The 23,383-nt window shown below is 40.3% G+C and overlaps 1 protein-coding gene across 1 annotated transcript; it reads left to right on the top strand.

Annotated features, from left to right (window-relative positions):
* The first annotated feature begins 6,236 nt into the window (after positions 1-6,236).
* Positions 6,237-7,190, top strand: LOC123583680 (olfactory receptor 11G2-like). The gene has a single exon (XM_045450823.1). It carries the CDS (start codon positions 6,237-6,239, stop codon positions 7,188-7,190), a length of 954 nt encoding a protein of 317 aa, XP_045306779.1.
* Positions 7,191-23,383: the final 16,193 nt, after the last annotated feature.

The following is a 23,383-nucleotide window of genomic DNA, read 5'->3' on the forward strand; positions in this document are numbered from 1 at the left end:
GGTGGCATAGGAGGACGTTGGGCTCACTGCATCCTGCTGATCACTTAGATTCCACCCACGTCTGCCTAAATAACCCAGAAAACTGCCAGAAGACTAGCACAGCAGACTCTCCAGAGCCAAGTGTAGACAAGAAGCCCACGGAAAAGGGTAGGAAGGGCAGAGAGGTGGTGCGCACTACACGGACTGGTGGGAGCCAGCCAGGGCGGTGGAGGGGCAGCCCGCCCGAAAAGGCAGAATCCCCGAGTCTGGCTTGCAAAAACGGAGGGGCCAGAATGCGTGAGTTCTGACAGCCAATGGGACTTAACATCCGGAATGTGAAAACTCAACAGCTCTGCTTCGAGAGCGGGAGGGCAAGAGGACACTGGGAGGGAGAGGTGTTGAGCCCTGGAAGACAGAGCTCAGCTCCGTGGGGAACCAAGGCACTGGCCAGTGCCATCTCCCTCTCCCATCCCCCAGCTGAAATCCCAAAAGGAACCAGTTCCCGGCACCGATCCTGTTTGCACCCTGCAAACACCCAACGCTGTACTTCTGTGGATCCATCCCTCAGATGGGTCTGCCTGCCTCCCTCCTGGTGATGCAGGGCCCCTCCCGCAGGGGACCACCTAGGGCAAAGTGAGCCAAGCCTGCCCTTCCCGCCCCTGTGCACCTTGGAGATCCACCCCGACTAACACTCCAGATCCCATCAAAGCGGCACCACAAGCCTGGCAGTGTGCAAGTAGCCCAGACAGGGGCCAAACCAGCCACAGTGAGTCCTGCTCTTGGGTGAGGGGAAGATAAAGTACACACCAGTCTGATTGTGGCCCCAGCAGTGGGCTAGAGACAGACATCAGTCTGACTGTGGCCCCGCCCACCAACACATTACTCCAGACAGCACAGAAGAACCATATGACCCTGTCAATCAATGCAGAAAAGGCCTTTGACAGAATTCAGCATCCTTTCTTAATAAAAACCCTCGAGAAAGCCGGGATACAAGGAACATACTTAAACATCATAAAAGCCATTTATGAAAAGCCCACAGCTAATATCCTCAATGGGGAAAAACTGAGAGCTTTTCCCCTGAGATCAGGAACACAACAGGGATGTCCACTCTCACTGCTGTTGTTTCACATAGTGTTAGAAGTGCTAGCATCAGCAATCAGACAACAAAAGGAAATCAAAGGCATCAAAATTGGCAAAGATGAAGTCAAGCTTTCACTTTTTGCAGATGACATATTATACATAGAAAACCCGATAGACTCCACCAAAAGTCTGCTAGAACTGATACATGAATTCAGCAAAGTCGCAGGATACAAAATTAATGTATAGATATCAGTTGAATTCTTATACACTAATAATGAAGCAACAGAAAGACAAATAAAGAAACTGATCCCATTCACAATTGCACCAAGAAGCATAAAATACCCAGGAATAAACCTAACCAAAGATGTAAAAGATCTGTATGCTGGAAACTATAGAAAGCTTATGAAGGAAATTGAAGAAGATATAAAGAAATGGAAAAACATTCCATGCTCATGGGTTGGGAGAATAAATATTGTCAAAATGTCCATACTACCCAAAGTTATTTACACATTCAATGCAATCCCAACCAAAATTGCACCAGCATTCTTCTCGAAGCTAGAACAAGCAATCCTAAAATTCATATGGAACCACAAAAGGCCCTGAATAGCCCAAGTAATTTTGAAGAAGACCAAAGCAGGAGGCATAACAATCCCAGACTTTAGCCTCTACTCCAAACCTGTAATCATCAAGACAGCATGGTATTGGCACAAAAACAGACTCATAGACCAATGGAAGAGAATAGAAACCCCAGAACTAGACCCACAAAAGTATGGCCAACTAATCTTTGACAAAGTCGGAAACAATATCCAATGGAAACAAGACAGTCTCTTTAACAAATGGTGCTGGGAGGACTGGACAGCAACATGCAGAAAAATGAAACTAGACCACTTTCTCACACCATTCACAAAAATAAACTCAAAATGGATAAAGGACCTGAATGTGAGACAGGAAACCATCAAAACCCTAGAGGAGAAAGCAGGGAAAAACCTCTCTGACCTCAGCCGCAGCAATTTCTTACTTGACACATCCCCAAAGGCAAGGGAATTAAAAGCAAAAATGAGCTATTGGGACCTCATGAAGATAAAAGCTTCTGCACAGCAAAGGAAACAATCAACACAACTAAAAGGCAACCAATGGAATGGGAAAAGATATTTGCAAGTGACATATCGGACAAAGGGCTAGTATCCAAAATCTATAAAGAGCTCACCAAACTCCACACCCGAAAAACAAATAATCCAGTGAAGAAATGGGCAGAAAACATGAACAGACACTTTTCTAAAGAAGAAATCCAGATGGCCAACAGGCACATGAAAAGATACTCAACGTCGCTCCTCATCAGGGAAATACAAATCAAAACCACACTCAGATATCACCTCACGCCAGTCAGGGTGGCTAAAATGAACAAATCAGGAGACTATAGATGCTGAAGCGGATGTGGAGAAACGGGAACCCTCTTGCACTGTTGGTGGGAATGCAAACTGGTGCAGCTGCTCTGGAAAACAGTGTGCAGGTTCCTCAAAAAATTAAAAATAGATCTACCCTATGACCCAGCAATAGCACTGCTAGGAATTTACCCAAGGGATACAGGAGTGCTGATGCATAGGGGCACTTGTACCCCATGTTTATAGCAGCACTTTCAACAATAGCCAAATTATGGAAAGAGCCTAAATGTCCATCAACTGATGAATGGATAAAGAAATCGTGGCTTATATACACAATGGAATGCTATGTGGCAATGAGAAAGAATGAAATCTGGCCTTTTGTAGCAACGTGGATGGAACTGGAGAGTGTTATGCTAAGTGAAATAAGTCCACAGAGAATGATAGATACCATATGTTTTCACTCTTTTGTGGATCCTGAGAAACTTAACAGAAATCCATGGGGGAGGGGAAGGAAAAAAAAATTAGAGAGGGAGGGAGCCAAAACATAAGAGACTTAAAAACTGAGAACTGAGGGTTGATGGGGGTGGGGGGGAGGAGAAAGTGGGTGATGGGCATTGAGGAGGGCACCTGTTGGGATGAGCACTGGGTGTTGTATGGAAACCAACTCGACAATAAATTTCATATTTAAAAATAAATAAATAAATAAAATGCACCTCAGATATCTCTAACAATCTACCTAAGTACAGACATTTGGTGGTCAAAGAATGATTTCTTCTTCTTCAAAATAGACAAAGGGATTCCTATAAGCTTGCTATTACAGCTATTATAACAATCCCTATTATGACTAATTATTCCCCAAAAACCTTCAATGATATATGACTACTAGAGAAAAAAGAAAAGATAGAATTGATTCTTTATCTTCACTATTCCTTGTGGAATACTAAGACTTGGTGTTTAATTATAAATAAGTGAAAATTCAAAAATTATCTCCTCTTTTGAACAAATACTATCAAATCATCAAGAGGATAAATCCCAAATCCCGAAAGGTCATGATGCAAGAAAGTAGACATATATAATACCTTCTTCTGGGCTTTCATTTTTACCATAAACATGTGCTTTCAAACTAGAGAAAAAGTATCTTGTAGGGTTTACTCTTTGCAATCCATGAGAGATTACAAACTGGATCATCCAATTTCTTGGAAGTCCTTCACATGCCTGTTGCTCCATGGAGTAATATTTTATGTCTGGTCTCTGACCCTCTTCTCAGCATTCATCCAAGGAGTAAGTGGAAATTGTCTAACATGTGAGCCACATGTACTCAAAGTTTTTGCAAAAATAATTTCATAAGAAATTTTTTATCTTCAAAAAAGCTGAAAATATTTCATTAGACTGAAATGCTGACAAATAAATAAAACCTAAAAATATTAATTTCCTTCTTGTTTCCCTGAATTCTGGGGAATATTTTTCACTTAGTTTGTGTATCACTCTAAAAGATAAATAAGAGATACATACAAGGGCTTAGGATTTTAAGTGAAGAGGTGTATTAACTGACAATTGCTGGAGAAGGATTTATTTTGATGATTTTTGTTGCTTGGTGAATAAATATGGCAAATTTCTCTCTCCAGTGATATCTTCTTTCCAAAACCCATTTATTACTTTTCAGTCCCATCACATTAATAAGCCCTGGTTTAATGGGGATTCTTTTTGAAGTAACAAAAGTTTCCAGCATGTTGAGTTTTTATTGTTATTTTTGTTAATCATACAGGATGTACCCTAAACTCTGGCTTTGGACAATTACTATCTCCAGGAAATATTCTAAAATAAGGCGGCTAAGGGTCAATAATGATTTGAAACAAATCCTTTGTCAACGACCTACCTCTGAATAATTAAACTGAGATGATGACACTAGGGTGCTGAGTAAATAGGACCACAGAAATGCCTAAAGGACAAAAGGACAATCCATTGGAATATAAAAAAGTACAATGTGGAAAATATCCTCAATAATATTATAACATATTTGGTAACATGGTAACTACACTTATCGTGGCAAGCATTCCAATATGTATAAAATTGTCAAATCACTATGTTGTACACCTGAAATTAATAGAATGTTGTATGTCAACTATACTTCAATGATAATAATAAAAAATCTTTCAAAAAGGAATTCAGGGACATGATTTCTCAAAATCCCTGTGTAGATGAGTAAATTCTGTTCTTAAAAACATTAATAAAGTGTTTTAGAAAACCAATAAAGCCAAGGATTTGGCTGACCTGACCTTCTACAACCATATATACAATTACAGGGCAAAAAGAATCTATAAATAGTAGTCCTTCCAATCTAGATGCTATCTCAACGGTCAAATAAAAGAGTCAGCCATCTATGTGGTCTGACCTTTACACAAGTAAGTCCAGGATTTCCCTGACTTAGAGTCTTGGATTTCTACCTTGAAAAATCTTCTTTGATTTATTAGATTATTCCTTATAAAATGTAAAAAATATTTCCAGGAGAATAAAACAAAAAAAATTCAGCAAAAAATGTATTAAAATATATTGTTAATCTCTTGATTATAAGTTCCATAAGTGCAAGATTTGGCATACCCACAGCTGTTTCTTCAGCACTTAAAAGACAACTTGATACAATGAAGAAGTTTAATAAGTATTTTTGAATGAATTACCTTGCTTAATGCAAAAGGTCAGAGTAAAGGTACTGAGGAAACAGGAGAACTGAGTTTTGATTTAGGAACAACTACTTGGGATGGAAGTACCCAGAGAGAAGGGCAAAGCTCATTGTTTCTGATTTGCCCAGACATGAAAGGCCTAGATGGGGCTTAGTGAGATGTAAAAAGATATGAAAGTTCTGTCTAAAAGGGAGAAAAAAAGAACATGTGGGAAAGGACTGGGGGTGGGAAGGAGGTAAAAAAAAATACCATGGAAATTCTCACAAAAGTATGAAACCTATTTTTCCAATTTTCTTACAGCCAACTTGACCACGGGTACAAGTATAGGGACAATGAACTTGGTCACTGTGACTCAAACTAGCTGCTTTCCCTCAGGTCAATTGCCATTACGGGCATATGTGGTACATATATCGACACAAAAACACATCAAAATACTTAGCCAGAGCAACTTAGAGGCCAAGGTATAGGGCTATTTCTCACAATATATAGTGCATTCAGTTGCCAAAAAAGGAAGCATTTTTATACTAAACACTGGTATGAATACTTAAGTATCATTAAAAAAATGAATAAATCCTGGAATGATAGAGGTTTTTTTAGGTTACTTTAAAACACCATGAGTAACCTGGAGGAACTGAAAATGAAAATAAATATTAGTTTGTGTCCTGTCATGGCACTACCCTTAGATTCTTAGGTCTCTTCATTTAGTCTTTTTATTAAGTCAGTTATAAATCATAGAATATCAAGTACTCATAGACTGTTGAAATATATTCACATGCACAGAAATATAGTATCAATAGTGCAAGTAGACATATGAAAAGTAAACTAATACCAGTAATTTATCAGAATCACAAGATTGCAATCCTAGTGTCTAGTCTAGCATTCTTAGAAAGGGAAAAATTTGTCTCCAACTCATGTTTTCCTTCTTTTCTAGTACTGCGCCTTTTTAAATAATATATGTTCAGGGGCTGAGTAATGTAAGTCACAGTTTTGTTATTTAAGCAAAAGTCTGTTTACTACTTTATGAAATAAAAAATAAAGAAATTTAATGTTTTCAGGAAGAACCAGCATACTCCATTAAGAGGGCTATAACAAAGTCATCTCCATGTCTTCCAGACCAATGAATGTGTCCGGCACAGAAACCACCAACTCCGTTAGCCACTTTATCCTCGTGGGCTTTCCCTCAAGCCCAGAAATGCAGCTCCTCTACTTTGGCCTCTTCTCAGTGGTCTACACGCTGACTCTCATGGGGAACGCAGCCATTGTCTGTGCAGTGCGGTGGGAACGGCGTCTTCACACGCCCATGTACATCCTCTTGGGGAATTTCTCTCTCCTGGAAATATGTTATGTCACCACGACCGTCCCTAACATGTTGGCCAATTTCCTGTCCTCAAGCAAGTCCATTTCCTTTGTGAGCTGTTTTGCACAGTTCTACTTCTTCTTCTCTCTGGGGTGTGATGAGGGCTTCTTCCTCTGCATCATGGCCTTTGACAGGTACCTTGCCATCTGTCGTCCTCTGCATTACCCACGCATTATGACGAAACAGCTGTACACTGGCCTTGCCATCTTTGGCTGGTCGTGCGGGTTCGTCCTCTTCCTAACCCCCGTTGTTCTCATTTCACAGTTACCCTACTGTGGCCCAAATACTATCAACCATTTCTTGTGTGATCCTGTCCCATTGATGATGCTGTCCTGTTCTGAAGACACCACAACACAGTTCATTTATTCTACTTTCAATGCTGTTTTCGTGATTGGAACCTTTCTCTTTGTTCTTTGTTCCTATGCTCTGGTGATTGTGGCTGTGCTAAGGATGCCTTCAGCAGCAGGCAAACGCAAGGCTTTCTCCACTTGTGCTTCTCATGTGGCAGTGGTGATCCTGTTTTTTGGCTCTGTTATGGTGATGTATGTTAGTCCTGGATCAGGACGCCCAGTGAAAATGCAGAAAATTGTGACCTTGTTTTATTCTGTGATAACACCCCTCTGTAATCCTCTAATCTATAGCCTTAGGAACAAGGAAATGAAGACTGCTCTGAGGAAAATCTTTGGCACTGCGCATGGTATTCATAAAATGTAAATCAGAGTCAAATTCCATCACTGGAGTGTAACTTCCCTTAACAAAACATGAGTGATATATTTGTCTGAAAATTCTGAAAATTCACTAAATTGTATTTCAAAACTACTAAAATGAAAGCCCATTATCATCTTAAACACCACTCACCACAAATTGTAGTAGTCTTATTTAAGAATGTATTTTAGCAAGTGGGTTCGATTTTGTTTTGAAGCTATTTATCACGTAAGTGAAATTTTAGTATCTAAGCCCATTAGTCCCTGTATATGTAATTCAATTTCTAAAAAGACAGAGGTCTATTTTGCATTACTGAGTTGAAACAACTGATACACATGTAATAGAGAGCACAGATTGCTTTGGGCATTAACACTGTAAGCCAATAATTCTCCACTGAGACATACTTACTGAGAAGGAAGATGCAAATTTGAAGGAAGTCTACCCTGTCAAAGTATGCATCTTTAAGGAAACAGACTAATAGCCTTAGCTGGATATTAATGATTTTTCAGAGGGCACAGGACAAGGATTAGGAATTTACAGTGTATTAGCTACCTAGAATACGGTAAAGATAAGAGCTAAACATAAAGTCCAGGACATTACTCAAGGCATAACTCAGCTTGGGGTAAATACAGTTAAACAACAGTTTCTGGTACCATGTGTGGTTTAATTTTAGCACTGTGTGACTTATTTTAATGCCATAACCATCTTAAAACTATTTCCATAAACTTCACACTTGTCAGAATGGCTAAAATAAAAAACACAAGAAACTAGCATTGGCAAAGATGTGGAGGAAAAAGGAAACTCATGTACTGTTGGTGGGAATACAAACTGGTGCAGCCACCATAGAAAACAGTATGGAGGTTCCTTAAAAAGTTAAAAATAGAATTACCATATGATCCAGTTATTCTACTATTGGATATTTACCCACAGAAAATGAAAATGCTAATTTGAGGTGATGCAGGCACCCCAGGTCCACTGTAGCATTATTTACAATAGCCAAGATATGACAGCAATCCAATGCCCACCCATAGATGAATAGATAAAGAACATATGGAAGATAAAGAAGATAGATATGTCTATGTATACATACACATACAATGGACTATTGCTCAACCATAAAAAAGAATGAAATTTTTCCATTTGCAATAACATGGATGGACCTACAGAATATAATGCTAAGCAAAGTAAGTCAGACAGAGAAAGACAAAAGAGCATATTATTTCACTAATAGGTGGAAATTAAGAACCAAATGAACAAAGAAAGAACCAAAAACAAAACAAAAAAAACAAACAAAACCCGGTCCTTAAATAATAAAGAACAAACTGGTGGTTGAAAAAGGGGAGGTAAGTGGAGGGATGGGTGAATGAGGTGTATGGGATTAAGAGTTTTTTGAACCCCTATATTGTACACCTGAAACAAATATAACACTATATGTTAATTACACTAGAATTTCTTTCTCAATATATTTTATTAGTGACCTATCTCAGTGAGTTATGGCATATTACAAAGATAAACCAAAATTATATTGATCCATCAACATTTCCCTATGGTTAGCCTTTGATGTATTTAATATCTCTATGTTCAATTATAAGGTTAACACAACTTTACTTTTTCTTTTGTTCCGTCTCTTTATTCAATTTTTAAATATGTTTTTATTTTAATTCCTATGTAGTTAACATACAGTGTTAAATAGTTTCAGGTATAGAATACAGTGATTCAACATCTATACATTACTCAGTGCTCCTCATCATACTGGAATATAAAAAAATAATGAATAAAATTTTAAAATATTATATTTTCTCCTCTGGGATGCAGCAAAAGGCAGTCATAAGAGGAAAGCATATAGCAGTCCAGGGCTTCCTAAACAGGAAGAAATGTCCCAGATACACAACCTAACCTTACACCCTAAAGAGCTGGAAAAACAACAGCAAATATAGCAGAAGACAGGAAATAATAAATTTAGAGCAGAAATTAATGCACTGAAACAAAAAAAAAACCCAAAAAACAAAAAAAAAAGTATATCAATGAAACCAGAAGTTGGTTCTTTGAAAGAAATAACAAAATTGATAAACCACTAGCCAGTTTAATCAAAAAGAAAAAGGAAAGAACCCAAATGCTAAAATCAAGAATAAAAGAGGAAAGATCACAACTAAAACAACAGAAATACAAACAATAATAAGAGAATAAAATGAGATCCTGTACACCAATAAATTGGGCAATCTGGAAGAAATAGACAAATTCCTAGGAACATATAAACCACCAAAACTGAAACAGGAAGAAACAGAAATTTGAACACACCCATAACCAGTAAAGAAATATAATTACTAATCAAAAATCACCCAAAAAACAATGGTCCAGGGCCAGATGGCTTTCCAAGGGAATTCTAACACACATTTAAGGAAGAGTTAACACCTATACTCTTTTTTAAAAATTTAATTAATTAATTTATTTTAATATGAAATCTATTGTCAAACTGGTTCCCATACAACACCCAGTGCTCATCACAACAGGTGCCCTCAATACCCATCACCCACTATCCCCTCCCTCCCACCCCCCATCAACCCTCAGTTTGTTCTCAGTTTTTAAGACTCTCTTATGTTTTGGCTCTCTCCCTCTCTAATTTTTTTTTCCTTCCCCTCCCCCATGGTCTTCTGTTAAGTTTCTCAGGATCCACAAAAGTGTGAAAACATATGGTATCTGTCATTCTCTCTATGACTTATTTCACTTAGCATAACACTCTCTAGTCCCATCAATATTGCTACAATAGGCCATATTTCATTCTTTCTCATTACCACATAGCATTCCATTGTGTATATAAACCACAATTTTTTTTTTATTATATGAAATTTATTGTCAAATTGGTTTCCATACAACACCCAGTGCTCATCCCAAAAGGTGCCCTCCTCAATACCCATCCCCCACCCTCTCCTCCCTCCCACCCCCCATCAACCCTCAGTTTGTTCTCAGTTTTTAACAGTCTCTTATGCTTTGGCTCTCTCCCACTCTAACCTCTTTTTTTCTTTTTTTTTTTCTTCTTTTTCTTTTTTCCTCCCCCTCCCCCATGGGTTCCTGTTAAGCTTCTCAGGATCCACATAAGAGTGAAACCATATGGTATCTGTCTTTCTCTGTATGGCTTATTTCACTTAGCATCACACTCTCCAGTTCCATCCACGTTGCTACAAAAGGCCATATTTCATTTTTTCTCATTGCCACGTAGTATTCCATTGTGTATATAAACCACAATTTCTTTATCCATTCATCACTTGATAGACATTTAGGCTCTTTCCATAATTTGGCTATTGTTGAGAGTGCTGCTATGAACATTGGGGTACAAGTGTCCCTATGCATCAGTACTCCTGTATCCCTTGGATAGATTCCTAGCAGTGCTATTGCTGGGTCATAGGGTAGGTCTATTTTTAATTTTCTGAGGAACCTCCACACTGCTTTCCAGAGCGGCTGCACCAATTTGCATTCCCACCAACAGTGCAAGAGGGTTCCCATTTCTCCACATCCTCGCCAGCATCTATAGTCTCCTGATTTGTTCATTTTGGCCACTCTGACTGGCGTGAGGTGATACCTGAGTGTGGTTTTGATTTGTATTTCCCTGATGAGGAGCGACGCTGAACATCTTTTCATGTGCCTGTTGGCCATCCGGATGTCTTCTTTAGAGAAGTGTCTATTCATGTTTTCTGCCCATTTCTTCACTGGATTATTTGTTTTTAGGGTGTGGAGTTTGGTGAGCTCTTTATAGATTTTGGATACTAGCCCTTTGTCCGATATGTCATTTGCAAATATCTTTTCCCATTCCGTTGGTTGCCTTTTAGTTTTGTTGGTGGTTTCCTTTGCTGTGCAGAAGCTTTTTATCTTCATAAGGTCCCAGTAATTCACTTTTGCTTTTAATTCCCTTGCCTTTGGGGATGTGTCGAGTAAGAGATTGCTACGGCTGAGGTCAGAGAGGTCTTTTCCTGCTTTCTCCTCTAAGGTTTTGATGGTTTCCTGTCTCACATTCAGGTCCTTTATCCACTTTGAGTTTATTTTTGTGAATGGTGTGAGAAAGTGGTCTAGTTTCAACCTTCTGCATGTTGCTGTCCAGTTCTCCCAGCACCATTTGTTAAAGAGGCTGTCTTTTTTCCATTGGATGTTCTTTCCTGCTTTGTCAAAGATGAGTTGACCATACGTTTGAGGGTCTAGTTCTGGGGTTTCTATTCTATTCCATTGGTCTATGTGTCTGTTTTTGTGCCAATACCATGCTGTCTTGATGATGACAGCTTTGTAGTAGAGGCTAAAGTCTGGGATTGTCATGCCTCCTGCTTTAGTCTTTTTCTTCAAAATTCCTTTGGCTATTCGGGGCCTTTTGTGGTTCCATATGAATTTTAGGATTGCTTGTTCTAGTTTCGAGAAGAATGCTGGTGCAATTTTGATTGGGATTGCATTGAATGTGTAGATAGCTTTGGGTAGTATTGACATTTTGACAATATTTATTTTTCCAATCCATGAGCAGGGAATGTCTTTCCATTTCTTTAAATCTTCTTCAATTCCCTTCATAAGCTTTCTATAGTTTTCAGCATACAGATCCTTTACATCTTTGGTTAGATTTATTCCTAGGTATGTTATGCTTCTTGGTGCAATTGTGAATGGGATCAGTTTCTTTATTTGTCTTTCTGTTGCTTCATTGTTAGTGTATAAGAATGCAACTGATTTCTGTACATTGATTTTGTATCCTGCAACTTTGCTGAATTCATGTATCAGTTCTAGCAGACTTTTGGTGGAGTCTATCGGATTTTCCATGTATAATATCATGTCATCTGCAAAAAGTGAAAGCTTGATTTCATCTTTGCCAATTTTGATGCCTTTGATTTCCTTTTGTTGTCTGATTGCTGATGCTAGAACTTCCAGCACTGTGTTAAACAACAGCGGTGAGAGTGGGCATCTCTGTCGTGTTCCTGATCTCAGGGAAAAAGCTCTCAGTTTTTCCCCGTTGAGGATGATGTTAGCTGTGGGCTTTTCATAAATGGCTTTTATGATCTTTAAGTATGTTCCTTCTATCCCGACTTTCTCAAGGGTTTTTATTAAGAAAGGGTGCTGGATTTTGTCAAAGGCCTTTTCTGCATCGATTGATAGGATCATATGGTTCTTCTCTTTTTTTTTGCTAATGTGATGTATCACGTTGATTGATTTGCGAATGTTGAACCAGCCCTGCATCCCAGGAATGAATCCCACTTAATCATGGTGAATAATTCCTTTTATATGCCGTTGAATTCGATTTGCTAGTATCTTATTGAGAATTTTTGCATCCATATTCATCAGGGATATTGGCCGGTAGTTCTCTTTTTTTACTGGGTCTCTGTCTGGTTTAGGAATCAAAGTAATACTGGCTTCATAGAATGAGTCTGGAAGTTTTCCTTCCCTTTCTATTTCTTGCAATAGCTTGAGAAGGATAGGTATTATCTCTGCTTTAAACGTCTGGTAGAACTCCCCTGGGAAGCCATCTGGGCCTGGACTCTTATTTGCTGGGAGATTTTTGATAACCGATTCAATTTCTTCGCTGGTTATGGGTCTGTTCAAGCTTTCTATTTCCTCCTGATTGAGTTTTGGAAGAGTGTGGGTGTTCAGGTATTTGTCCATTTCTTCCAGGTTGTCCAATTTGTTGGCATATAATTTTTCATAGTATTCCCTGATAATTGTTTGTATCTCTGAGGGATTGGTTGTAATAATTCCATTATCATTCATGATTTTATCTACTTGGGTCATCTCCCTTTTCTTTTTGAGAAGCCTGGCTAGAGGTTTATCAATTTTGTTTATTATTTTCAAAAAACCAACTCTTGGTTTCATTGATCTGCTCTACAGTTTTTTTAGATTCTATATTGTTTATTTCTGCTCTGATCTTTATTATTTCTCTTCTTCTGCTGGGTGTAGGCTGCCTTTGCTGTTCTCCTTCTATTTCCTTTAGGTGTGCTGTTAGATTTTGTATTTGGGATTTTTCTTGTTTCTTGAGATAGGCCTGGATTGCAATGTATTTTCCTCTCAGGACTGCCTTCGCTGCATCCCAAAGCATTTTGATTGTTGTATTTTCATTTTTTGTTTGTTTCCATATATTTTTTAATTTCTTCTCTAATTGCCTGGTTGACCCACTCATTCGTTAGTAGGGTGTTCTTTAACCTCCATGCTTTTGGAGGATTTCCATAGTTTTTCTTGTGGTTGATTTCAAGCTTCATAGCATTGTGGTCTGAAAGTATGCATGGTATAATTTCAATTCTGGTAAACTTATGGAGGGCTGTTTTGTGACCCAGTATGTGATCTATCTTGGAGAATGTTCCATGTGCACTCGAGAAGAAAGTATATTCTGTTGCTTTGGGATGCAGAGTTCTAAATATATCTGTCAGGTCCATCTGATCCAATGTCTCATTCAGGGCCCTTGTTTCTTTATTGACCGTGTGTCTAGATGGTCTATCCATTTCTGTAAGTGGGGTGTTAAAGTCCCCTGCAATTACCACATTCTTATCAATAAGGTTGCTTATGTTTATGAGTAGTTGTTTTATATATTTGGGGGCTCCGGTATTCGGCGCATAGACATTTATAATTGTTCGCTCTTCCTGATGGATAGACCCTGTAACTATTATATAATGTCCTTTTCATCTCTTGTTACAGCCTTTAATTTAAAGTCTAGTTTGTCTGATATAAGTATGGCTACTCCAGCTTTCTTTTGGCTTCCAGTAGCATGATAAATAGTTCTCCATCCCCTCACTCTCAATCTAAAGGTGTCCTCAGGTCGAAAATGAGTCTTGTAGACAGCAAATAGATGGGTCTTGTTTTTTTATCCATTCTGATACCCTATGTCTTTTGGTTGGCGCATTTAATCCATTTACATTCAGTGTAATTATAGAAAGATACGGGTTTAGAGTCATTGTGATGTTTGTATGTTTTATGCTTGTAGTGTTGTCTCTGGTACTTTGTCTCACAGGGTCCCCCTTAGGATCTCTTGTAGGGCTGGTTTAGTGGTGACAAATTCCTTCAGTTTTTGTTTGTTTGGGAAGACCTTTATCTCTCCTTCTATTCTAAATGACAGACTTGCTGGATAAAGGATTCTCGGCTGCATATTTTTTCTGTCTAGCACACTGAAAATCTCGTGCCAATTCTTTCTGGCCTGCCAAGTTTCAAAAGAGAGATCAGTCACGAGTTTTATAGGTCTCCCTTTATATGTGAGGGCACGTTTACCCCTTGCTGCTTTCAGAATTTTCTCTTTATCCTTGTATTTTGCCAGTTTCACTATGATATGTCATGCAGAGGATCGATTCAAGTTACGTCTGAAGGGAGTCCTCTGTGCCTCTTGGATTTCAATGCCTTTTTCCTTCCCCAGATCCAGGAAGTTCTCAGCTATTATTTCTTCAAGTACCCCTTCAGCACCTTTCCCTCTCTCTTCCTCCTCTGGGATACCAATTATGCGTATATTATTTCTTTTTAGTGTATCACTTAGTTCTCTAATTTTCCCCTCATACTCCTGGATTTTTTTATCTCTCTTTTTCTCAGCTTCCTCTTTTTCCATAACTTTATCTTCTAGTTCACCTATTCTCTCCTCTGCCTCTTCAATCCGAGCCGTGGTGGTTTCCATTTTGTTTTGCATTTCATTTAAAGCGTTTTTCAGCTCCTCGTGACTGTTCCTTAGTCCCTTGATCTCTGTAGCAAGAGATTCTCTGCTGTCCTGTATACTGTTTTCAAGCCCAGCGATTAATTTTATGACTATTATTCTAAATTCACTTTCTGTTATATTATTTAAATCCTTTTTGATCAGCTCATTAGCTGTTGTTATTTCCTGGAGGTTCTTCTGAGGGGAATTCTTCCGTTTGGTCATTTTGGATAGTCCCTGGTTGGTGAGGACCTGCAGAGCACTTCCCCTGTGCTGTGGTGTATAATTGGAGTTGGTGGGCGGAGTCGCAGTCCGACCTGATGTCTGCCCCCGGCCCACCGCTGGGGCCACAGTCACACTGGTGTGTGCCTTCTCTTCCCCTCTCCTAGGGCGGGATTCACGGTGGGGTGGGGTGGCCCGTTTGGGCTACTTGCACACTGCCAGGCTTGTGGTGCTGGGGATCTGGCGTATTAGCTGGGGTGGGTAGGCAAGGTGCACAGGGGCAGGAGGGGCAGGCTTAGCTCGCTTCTCCTTAGGTGATCCACTTCAGGAGGGGCCCTGTGGCAGCGGGAGGGAGTCAGATCCGCTGCCGGAGGTTTGGCTACTCCACAGAAGCACAGAGTTGGGCGTTTGCGCGGAGCTAGGAAGTTCCCTGGCAGGAACTGGTTCTCTTTGGGATTTTGGCTGGGGGATGGGCGGGGGAGATGGCGCTGGCGAGCGCCTTTGTTTCCCACCAAACTGAGCTCTGTCGTCCGGGGGCTCAGCATCTCTCCCTCCCTTTGTCCTCCAGCCTTCCCGCTTTCTGAGCAGAGCTGTTAACTTATGACCTCCCAGACACTAAGTCGCGCTTTCTGTTGGAACACAGTCCGTCAGGCCCCTCCGCTTTTGCCCGCCAGACTCGGCTCTGCTTGGCCAGCGAGCCACCCCTCTGCCCCGGCTCCCTCCCGCCAGTCCGTGGAGCGCGCACCGCCTTGCTGCCCTTCCTACCCTCTTCCGTGGGCCTCTCATCTGCGCTTGGCTCCGGCGACTCCGGAGGTGTAGGTGGAATCTAAGTGATCAGCAGGACGCGCGGTGAGCCCAGCGTCCTCCTAAGACGCCATCTTCCCTCCTTCTCCCTATATAAACCACGATTTCTTTATCCATTCATCAGTTGATGGACATTTAGGCTCTTTCCATAATTTGGCTATTGTTGAAAGTGCTGCTATAAACATTGGGGTACAAGTGCCCCTGTGCATCAGTACTCCTGTATCCCTTGGGTAAATTCCTAGCAGTGCTACTGCTGGGTCATAGGGTAGGTCTATTTTTAATTTTTTGAGGAACCTGCACACTGTTTTCCAGAGTGGCTGCACCAGTTTGCATTCCCACCAACAGTGCAAGAGGGTTCCCGTTTCTCTACATCCGCTTCAGCATCTATAGTCTCCTGATTTGTTCTCTTTAGCCACTCTGACTGGTGTGAAGTGATATCTCAGAGTGGTTTTTGATTTGTATTTCCATGAAGAGGAGTGACGTTGAGTATCTTTTAATGTGCCTGATGGCCATCCGATTGTCTTCTTTAGAGAAGTGTCTATTCATGTTTTCCGCCCATTTCTTCACTGGATTATTTGTTTTTCGGGTGTGGCGTTTGGTGAGCTCTTTATAGATTTTGGATTCTAGCCCTTTGTCCGATATGTCACTTGCAAATATCTTTTCCCATTCCATTGGTTGCCTTTTAGTTGTGTTGATTGTTTCCTTTGCTGTGCAGAAGCTTTTATCTTCATGAGGTCCCAATAGCTCATTTTTGCTTTTAATTCCCTTGCCTTTGGGGATGTGTCAAGTAAGAAATTGCTGCAGCTGAGGTCAGAGAGGTTTTTCTCTGCTTTCTCCTCTAGGGTTTTGATGGTTTCCTGTCTCACATTCAGGTCCTTTATCCATTTTGAGTTTATTTTTGTGAATGGTGTGAGAAAGTGGTCCAGTTTCATTTTTCTGCATGTTTCTGTCCAGTCATCCCAGCACCATTTGTTAAAGAGACTGTCTTGTTTCCATTGGATATTGTTTCTGGCTTTGTCAAAGATTAGTTGGCCATACTTTTGTGGGTCTAGTTCTGGGGTTTCTATTCTCTTCCATTGGTCTATGTGTCTGTTTTTGTGCCAATACCATGCTGTCTTGATGATTACAGGTTTGGAGTAGAGGCTAAAGTCTGGGATTGTTATGCCTCCTGCTTTGATCTTCTTCAAATTCCTTTGGCTATTCGGGGCCTTTTGTGATTCCATATCAATTTTAGGATTGCTTGTTCTAGCTTCAAGCATTCTTCAAGAAGAATGCAGGTGCAATTCTGACTGAGATTGTATTGAATATGTAGATGGCTTTGGGTAGTATTGACATTTTAATAATGTTTGTTCTTCCAATCCATGAGCATGGAATGTTTTTCCATTTCTTTATAACTTCTTCAATTTCCTTCATAAGCTTTCTATACTTTTCAGCATACAGACCTTTTACATCTTTGGTTAGGTTTATTCCTAGGTATTTTATGCTTCTTGGTGCAATTGTGAATGGGATCAGTTTCTTTGTCTTTCTGTTGCTTCATTATTAGTGTATAAGAATGCAACTGAGTGGGGGGGGGGTGGCTTCTGGGATGATGGTGGATTAGGAGGACACTGGGCTCAACACGTCCTGCAGATCACTTAGATTCCACCCACACCTGCCTAAATAACCCAGAAAATCACCAGAAGACTAGCAGAACAGAGTCTCTGGGGACAAGTGCAGATGAGAGGCCCACGGAAGAGGGTAGGAAGGGTGGAGAGGCAGTGCACGCTACACGGACTGGCGGGAGGGAGCCAGGGCAGAGGGGCAGCCCCCCGGCAAAGCAGAGCCCCTGAGTCTGGCTTGCAAAAACAGAGGGGCCGGACAAAGTGTGTTCAGACAGCAAGCGGGACTTAGCATCTGGAAGGTTATAAGTTAACAGCTCTGATCAGAGAGTGGGAGGGCTGGAGGACAACAGGAGGGAGAGTTGTTGAGCCCCTGACGACAGAGCTCAGCTAGGCAGGGGAAAAAGGCACTTGCCAGCGCCATCTCCCTCGCCCATCCCAGCCAAAATCCCAAAGGGAACCAGTTCCTGCCAGGGAACTTGCTTGCACCACGCAAACACCCAACACTGTGCTTCTGCGGATCTATCCCTCCGGTGGGTCTGACTCCCTTCTGGTGCCACAGGGCCCCTCCCGAAGTGGACCTCCGAAGGAAAAGTGAGCCGAGCCAGCCCCTCCCGCCCCTGTGCACCTTGGCTGTCCACCCGAGCTAATACACTAGTTCCCCAGCACCACAAGCCTGGCAGTGTGCAAGTAGCCCAGACGGGCCACGCCACCCCACAGTGAAACCCGCCCATAGGAGAGGGCAAGAGAAGGTATACACCAGTCTGATTGTGGCCCCAGCAGTGGGCTGAGGGCAGACATCAGGTCTGACTGCGGCCCTGCCCACCAACGCAGGTTATTCAAGACAGCACAGAGGAAGTGCCCGCAGTTCTGCACCACTCCAGGGACTATCCAAAATGACGAAATGGAAGAATTCCCCTCAAAAAAAAAACCTCCAGGAAATAATGACAGCTAACGACGTGATCAAAAACGATTTAAACAATATAACAGAAAGTGAATTTAGAATAATAGTCACAAAATTAATCGCTGAGCTTGAAAACAATATACAGGACAGCAGAGAATCTATTGCTACAGAGATCGAGGGACTAAGGAACAGCCAGGAGGAGCGAAAAAAATGCTATTAATGAGCTGCAAAATAAAATGGAGACAACCACAGCTTGGATTGAAGAGGCAGAGGAGAGAATAGGGGAACTACAAGATAAAATTATGGGAAAAGAAGAAGCTGAGAAAAAGAGAGATAAAAAAAATCCAGGAGTATGAGGGGAAAATTAGAGAACTAGGTGATGCACTAAAGAGAAATAATCTATGCATAATTGGTATTCCAGAGGAGGAAGAGAGAGAGAAAGGTGTTGAAGGTGTACTTGAAGAAATAACAGCTGAGAACTTCCCTGATCTGGGGAATAAAAAATGCAGTGAAATCCAAGAGGCACAGAGAACTCCCTTCAGACATAACTTGAATCGATCTTCTGCACGACATATCATAGTGAAACTGGCAAAATACAAGGATAAAGAGAAAATTCTGAAAGCAGCTAGGGATAAAGGTGCTCTAACATATAAAGGGAGACCTATAAAACTCGTGACCTATCTCTCTACTGAAACTTAGCAGGCCAGAAAGGAATGGCAGTGAATCTTCAATGTGATTAACAGAAAAAATGTGCAGCCGAGAATACTCTATCCAGCAAGTCTGTCATTTAGAATAAGGAGAGAGAAAGGTCTTCCCAAACAAAAAAAACTGCAGGAATTCGTCACCAATAAACCAGCCCTACAAGAGATCCTAAGGGGGATCCTGTGAGACAAAGTACCAGAGACATCGCTACAAGCATGAAACCTACGGACATCACAATGACTCTAAACCCATATCTTTCTATAATAACACTGAATGTAAATGGACTAAATACGCCAACCAAAAGACATAGGGTATCAGAATGGATAAAAAACAAGACCCATCTATTTGCTGTCTACAAGAGACTCATTTTAGACCTGAGGACACCTTCAGATTGAAAGTGAGGGTATGGAGAACTATTTATCATGCTACTGGAAGTCAAAAGAAAACTGGAGTAGCCATACTTATATCAGACAAACTAGACTTTAAGTTAGAGGTTGTAAGAAGAGATGAAAAGGACATTATATAATAGTTACAGGGTCTATCCATCAAGAAGAGCTAACAATTATAAATGTCTATGCGCCGAATACCGGAGCCCCAAAATATATAAATCAATTAGTCACAAACATAAGCAACCTTATTGATAAGAATGTGGTAATTTCAGGGGACTTTAACACCCCACTCACAACAATGGATAGATCACCTAGACACACGGTCAATAAAGAAACAAAGGCCCTGAATGATACATCGAATCAGATGGACTTGACAGATATATTTAGAACTCTGCATCCCAAAGCAACAGAATATACTTTCTTCTCGAGTGCACATGGAACATTCTCCAAGATAGATCACATACTGGGTCACAAAACAGCCCTTCATAAGTTTACCAGAATTGAAATCGTACCATGCATACTTTCAGACCACAATGCTATGAAGCTTGAAATCAACCACAGGAAAAAGTCTGGAAAACCTCCAAAAGCATGGAGGTTAAAGAACACCCTACTAAAGAATGAATGGGTCAACCAGGCAATTAGAGAAGAAATTAAAAAATATATGGAAACAAACAAAAAATGAAAATACAACAATCAAAATGCTTTGGGATGCAGCAAAGGCAGTCCTGAGAGGAAAATACATTGCAATCCAGGCCTATCTCCAGAAAAAAGAAAAATCCCAAATACAAAATCTAACAGCACACCTAAAGGATATAGAAGCAGAGCAGCAAAGACACCCTAAACCCAGCAGAAGAAGAGAAATAAAAAGATCAGAGAAGAAATAATATAGAATCTAAAACAACTGTAGATCAGATCAATGAAGCCAAGAGTTGGTTTTTTGAAAAAATAAACACCTCTAGCCAGGCTTCTCAAAAAGAAAAGAGAGATGACTCAAATAGATAAAATGATGAATGAAAATGGAATTCTTACAACCAATCACTCAGAGATACAAGCAATTACCAGGGAATACTATGAAAAATTATATGCCAACACACTGGACAACCTGGAAGAAATGGACAAATTCCTAAACACCCACACACTTCCAAAACTCAAAAAAGAGGAAGTAGAAAGCTTGAACAGACCCATAACCAGCGAAGAAATTGAATCGGTTATCAAAAATCTCCCAACAAATAAGAGTCCAAGACCAGATGGCTTCCCTGGGGAATTCTACCAGACGTTTAAAGCAGAGATAATACCTATCCTTCTCAAGCTATTCCAAAAAATAGAAAGGGAAGGAAAACTTCCAGACTCTTTCTATGAACCAGTATTACTTTGATTCCTAAACCAGACAGAGACCCAGTAAAAAAAGAGAACTACAGGCCAATATTTCTGATGAATATGGATGCAAAAATTCTCAATAAGATACTAGCAAATCGAATTCAACAGCATATAAAAAGAATTATTCACCATGATCAAGTGGGATTCATTCCTGGGATGCAAGGCTACTTCAACATTCGCAAATCAATCAACATGATACATCACATTAATAAAAGAAAAGATAAGAACCATATGATCCTGTCAACAATGCAGAAAAACCATTTGACAAAATTCAGCATCCTTTCTTAATAAAAACCCTCGAGAAAGTCGGGGTAGAAGGAACATACTTAAACATCATAAAAGCCATTTATGAAAAGCCCACAGCTAATATCATCCTCAATGGGGAAAAACAGAGCTTTCCCCCTGAGATCAGGAACACAACAGGGATGTCCACTCTCACTGCTGTTGTTTCACACAGTATTGGAAGTGCTAGCATCAGCAATCAGACAACAAAAGGAAATCAAAGGAATCAAAATTGGCAAAGATGAAGTCAAGCTTTCGCTTTTTGCAGATGACATGATATTATACATGGAAAACCCGATAGACTCCACCAAAAGTCTGCTAGAACTGATACATGAATTCAACAAAGTCGCAGGGTAAAAAAATTAATGTACAGAAATCAGTAGCATTCTTGTACACTAATAATGAAGCAACAGAAAGACAAATAAAGAAACTGATCCCATTCACAATTGCACCAAGAAGCATAAAATACCTAGGAATAAACCTAACCAAAGATGTAAAAGATCTGTATGCTGAAAACTATAGAAAGCTTATGAAGGAAATTGAAGAAGTTATAAAGAAATGGAAAAACATTCCATGCTCATGGGTTGGGAGAATAAATATTGTCAAAATGTCAATACTACCCAAAGCTATCTACACATTCAATGCAATCCCAATCAAAATTGCACCAGCATTCTTCTCGAAGCTAGAACAAGCAATCCTAAAATTCATATGGAACCACAAAAGGCCCCGAATAGCCAAAGGAATTTTGAAGAAGACCAAAGCAGGAGGCATGACAATCCCAGACTTTAGCCTCTACTACAAAGCTGTAATCATCAAGACAGCATGGTATTGGCACAAAAACAGGCTCATAGACCAATGGAAGAGAATAGAAACCCCAGAACTAGACCCACAAAAGTATGGCCAACTAATCTTTGACAAAGTCGGAAACAATATCCAATGGAAACAAGACAGTCTCTTTAACAAATGGTGCTGGAAGGACTGGACAGCAACATGCAGAAAAATGAAACTAGACCACTTTCTCACACCATTCACAAAAATAAACTCAAAATGGATAAAGGACCTGAATGTGAGACAGGAAACCATCAAAACCCTAGAGGAGAAAGCAGGGAAAAACCTCTCTGACCTCAGCCGCAGCAATTTCTTACTTGACACATCCCCAAAGGCAAGGGAATTAAAAGCAAAAATGAGCTATTGGGACCTCATGAAGATAAAAGCTTCTGCACAGCAAAGGAAACAATCAACACAACTAAAAGGCAACCAATGGAATGGGAAAAGATATTTGCAAGTGACATATCGGACAAAGGGCTAGTATCCAAAATCTATAAAGAGCTCACCAAACTCCACATCTGAAAAACAAATAATCCAGTGAAGAAATGGGCGGAAAACATGAATAGACACTTCTCTAAAGAAGACATCCGGATGGCCAATAGGCACATGAAAAGATGCTCAACGTCGCTCCTCATCAGGGAAATACAAATCAAAACCACTCTGAGATATCACTTCACACCAGTCAGAGTGGCCAAAATGAACAAATCAGGAGACTATAGATGCTGGAGAGGATGTGGAGAAATGGGAACCCTCTTGCACTGTTGGTGGGAATGCAAACTGGTGCAGCCGCTCTGGAAAACAGTGTGCAGGTTCCTCAAAAAATTAAAAATAGACCTACCCTATGACCCAGCAATAGCACTGCTAGGAATTTACCCAAGGGATACAGGAGTACTGATGCATAGGGGTACTTGTACCCCAATGTTTATAGCAGCACTCTCAACAATAGCCAAATTGTGGAAAGAGCCTAACTGTCCATCAACTGATGAATGGATAAAGAAATTGTGGTTTATATACACAATGGAGTACTACGTGGCAATGAGAAAGAATGAAATATGGCCCTTTGTAACAACGTGGATGGAATTGGAGAGTGTGATGCTAAGTGAAATAAGCCATACAGAGAAAGACAGATACCATATGTGTTCACTCTTATGTGGACCCTGTGAAACTTAACAGGATCCCATTGGGGAGGGGAAGGAAAAAAAAAAAGAGGTTAGAGCAGGAGAGAGCCAAAACATAAGAGAGTCTTAAAAACTGAGAACAAACTGAGGGCTGACAGGGGGTGGGAGGGAGGGGAGGGGAGGGTGATGCGTATTGAGCAGGGCACCTGTTGGGTTGAGCACTTGGTGTTGTATGGAAACCAATTTGACAATAAATTTCATATATTAAAAAAATAAAAATAAAAATAAAAAAATAAAGAGCATGTAAGACAGTGATGTTTTTTGGGACATCTTTGAAAACACAATCAACCAGAG

The sequence above is a fragment of the Leopardus geoffroyi genome, chromosome B3 (assembly GCF_018350155.1).
Source record: "Leopardus geoffroyi isolate Oge1 chromosome B3, O.geoffroyi_Oge1_pat1.0, whole genome shotgun sequence".
NCBI classification, from domain to species: domain Eukaryota; kingdom Metazoa; phylum Chordata; class Mammalia; order Carnivora; family Felidae; genus Leopardus; species Leopardus geoffroyi.

What these genes read in the sequence shown, in the direction of transcription:
- LOC123583680 (XM_045450823.1), top strand. Translation starts at nt 6,237, where the DNA reads ATGAATGTGTCCGGCACAGAAACCACCAACTCCGTTAGCCACTTTATC.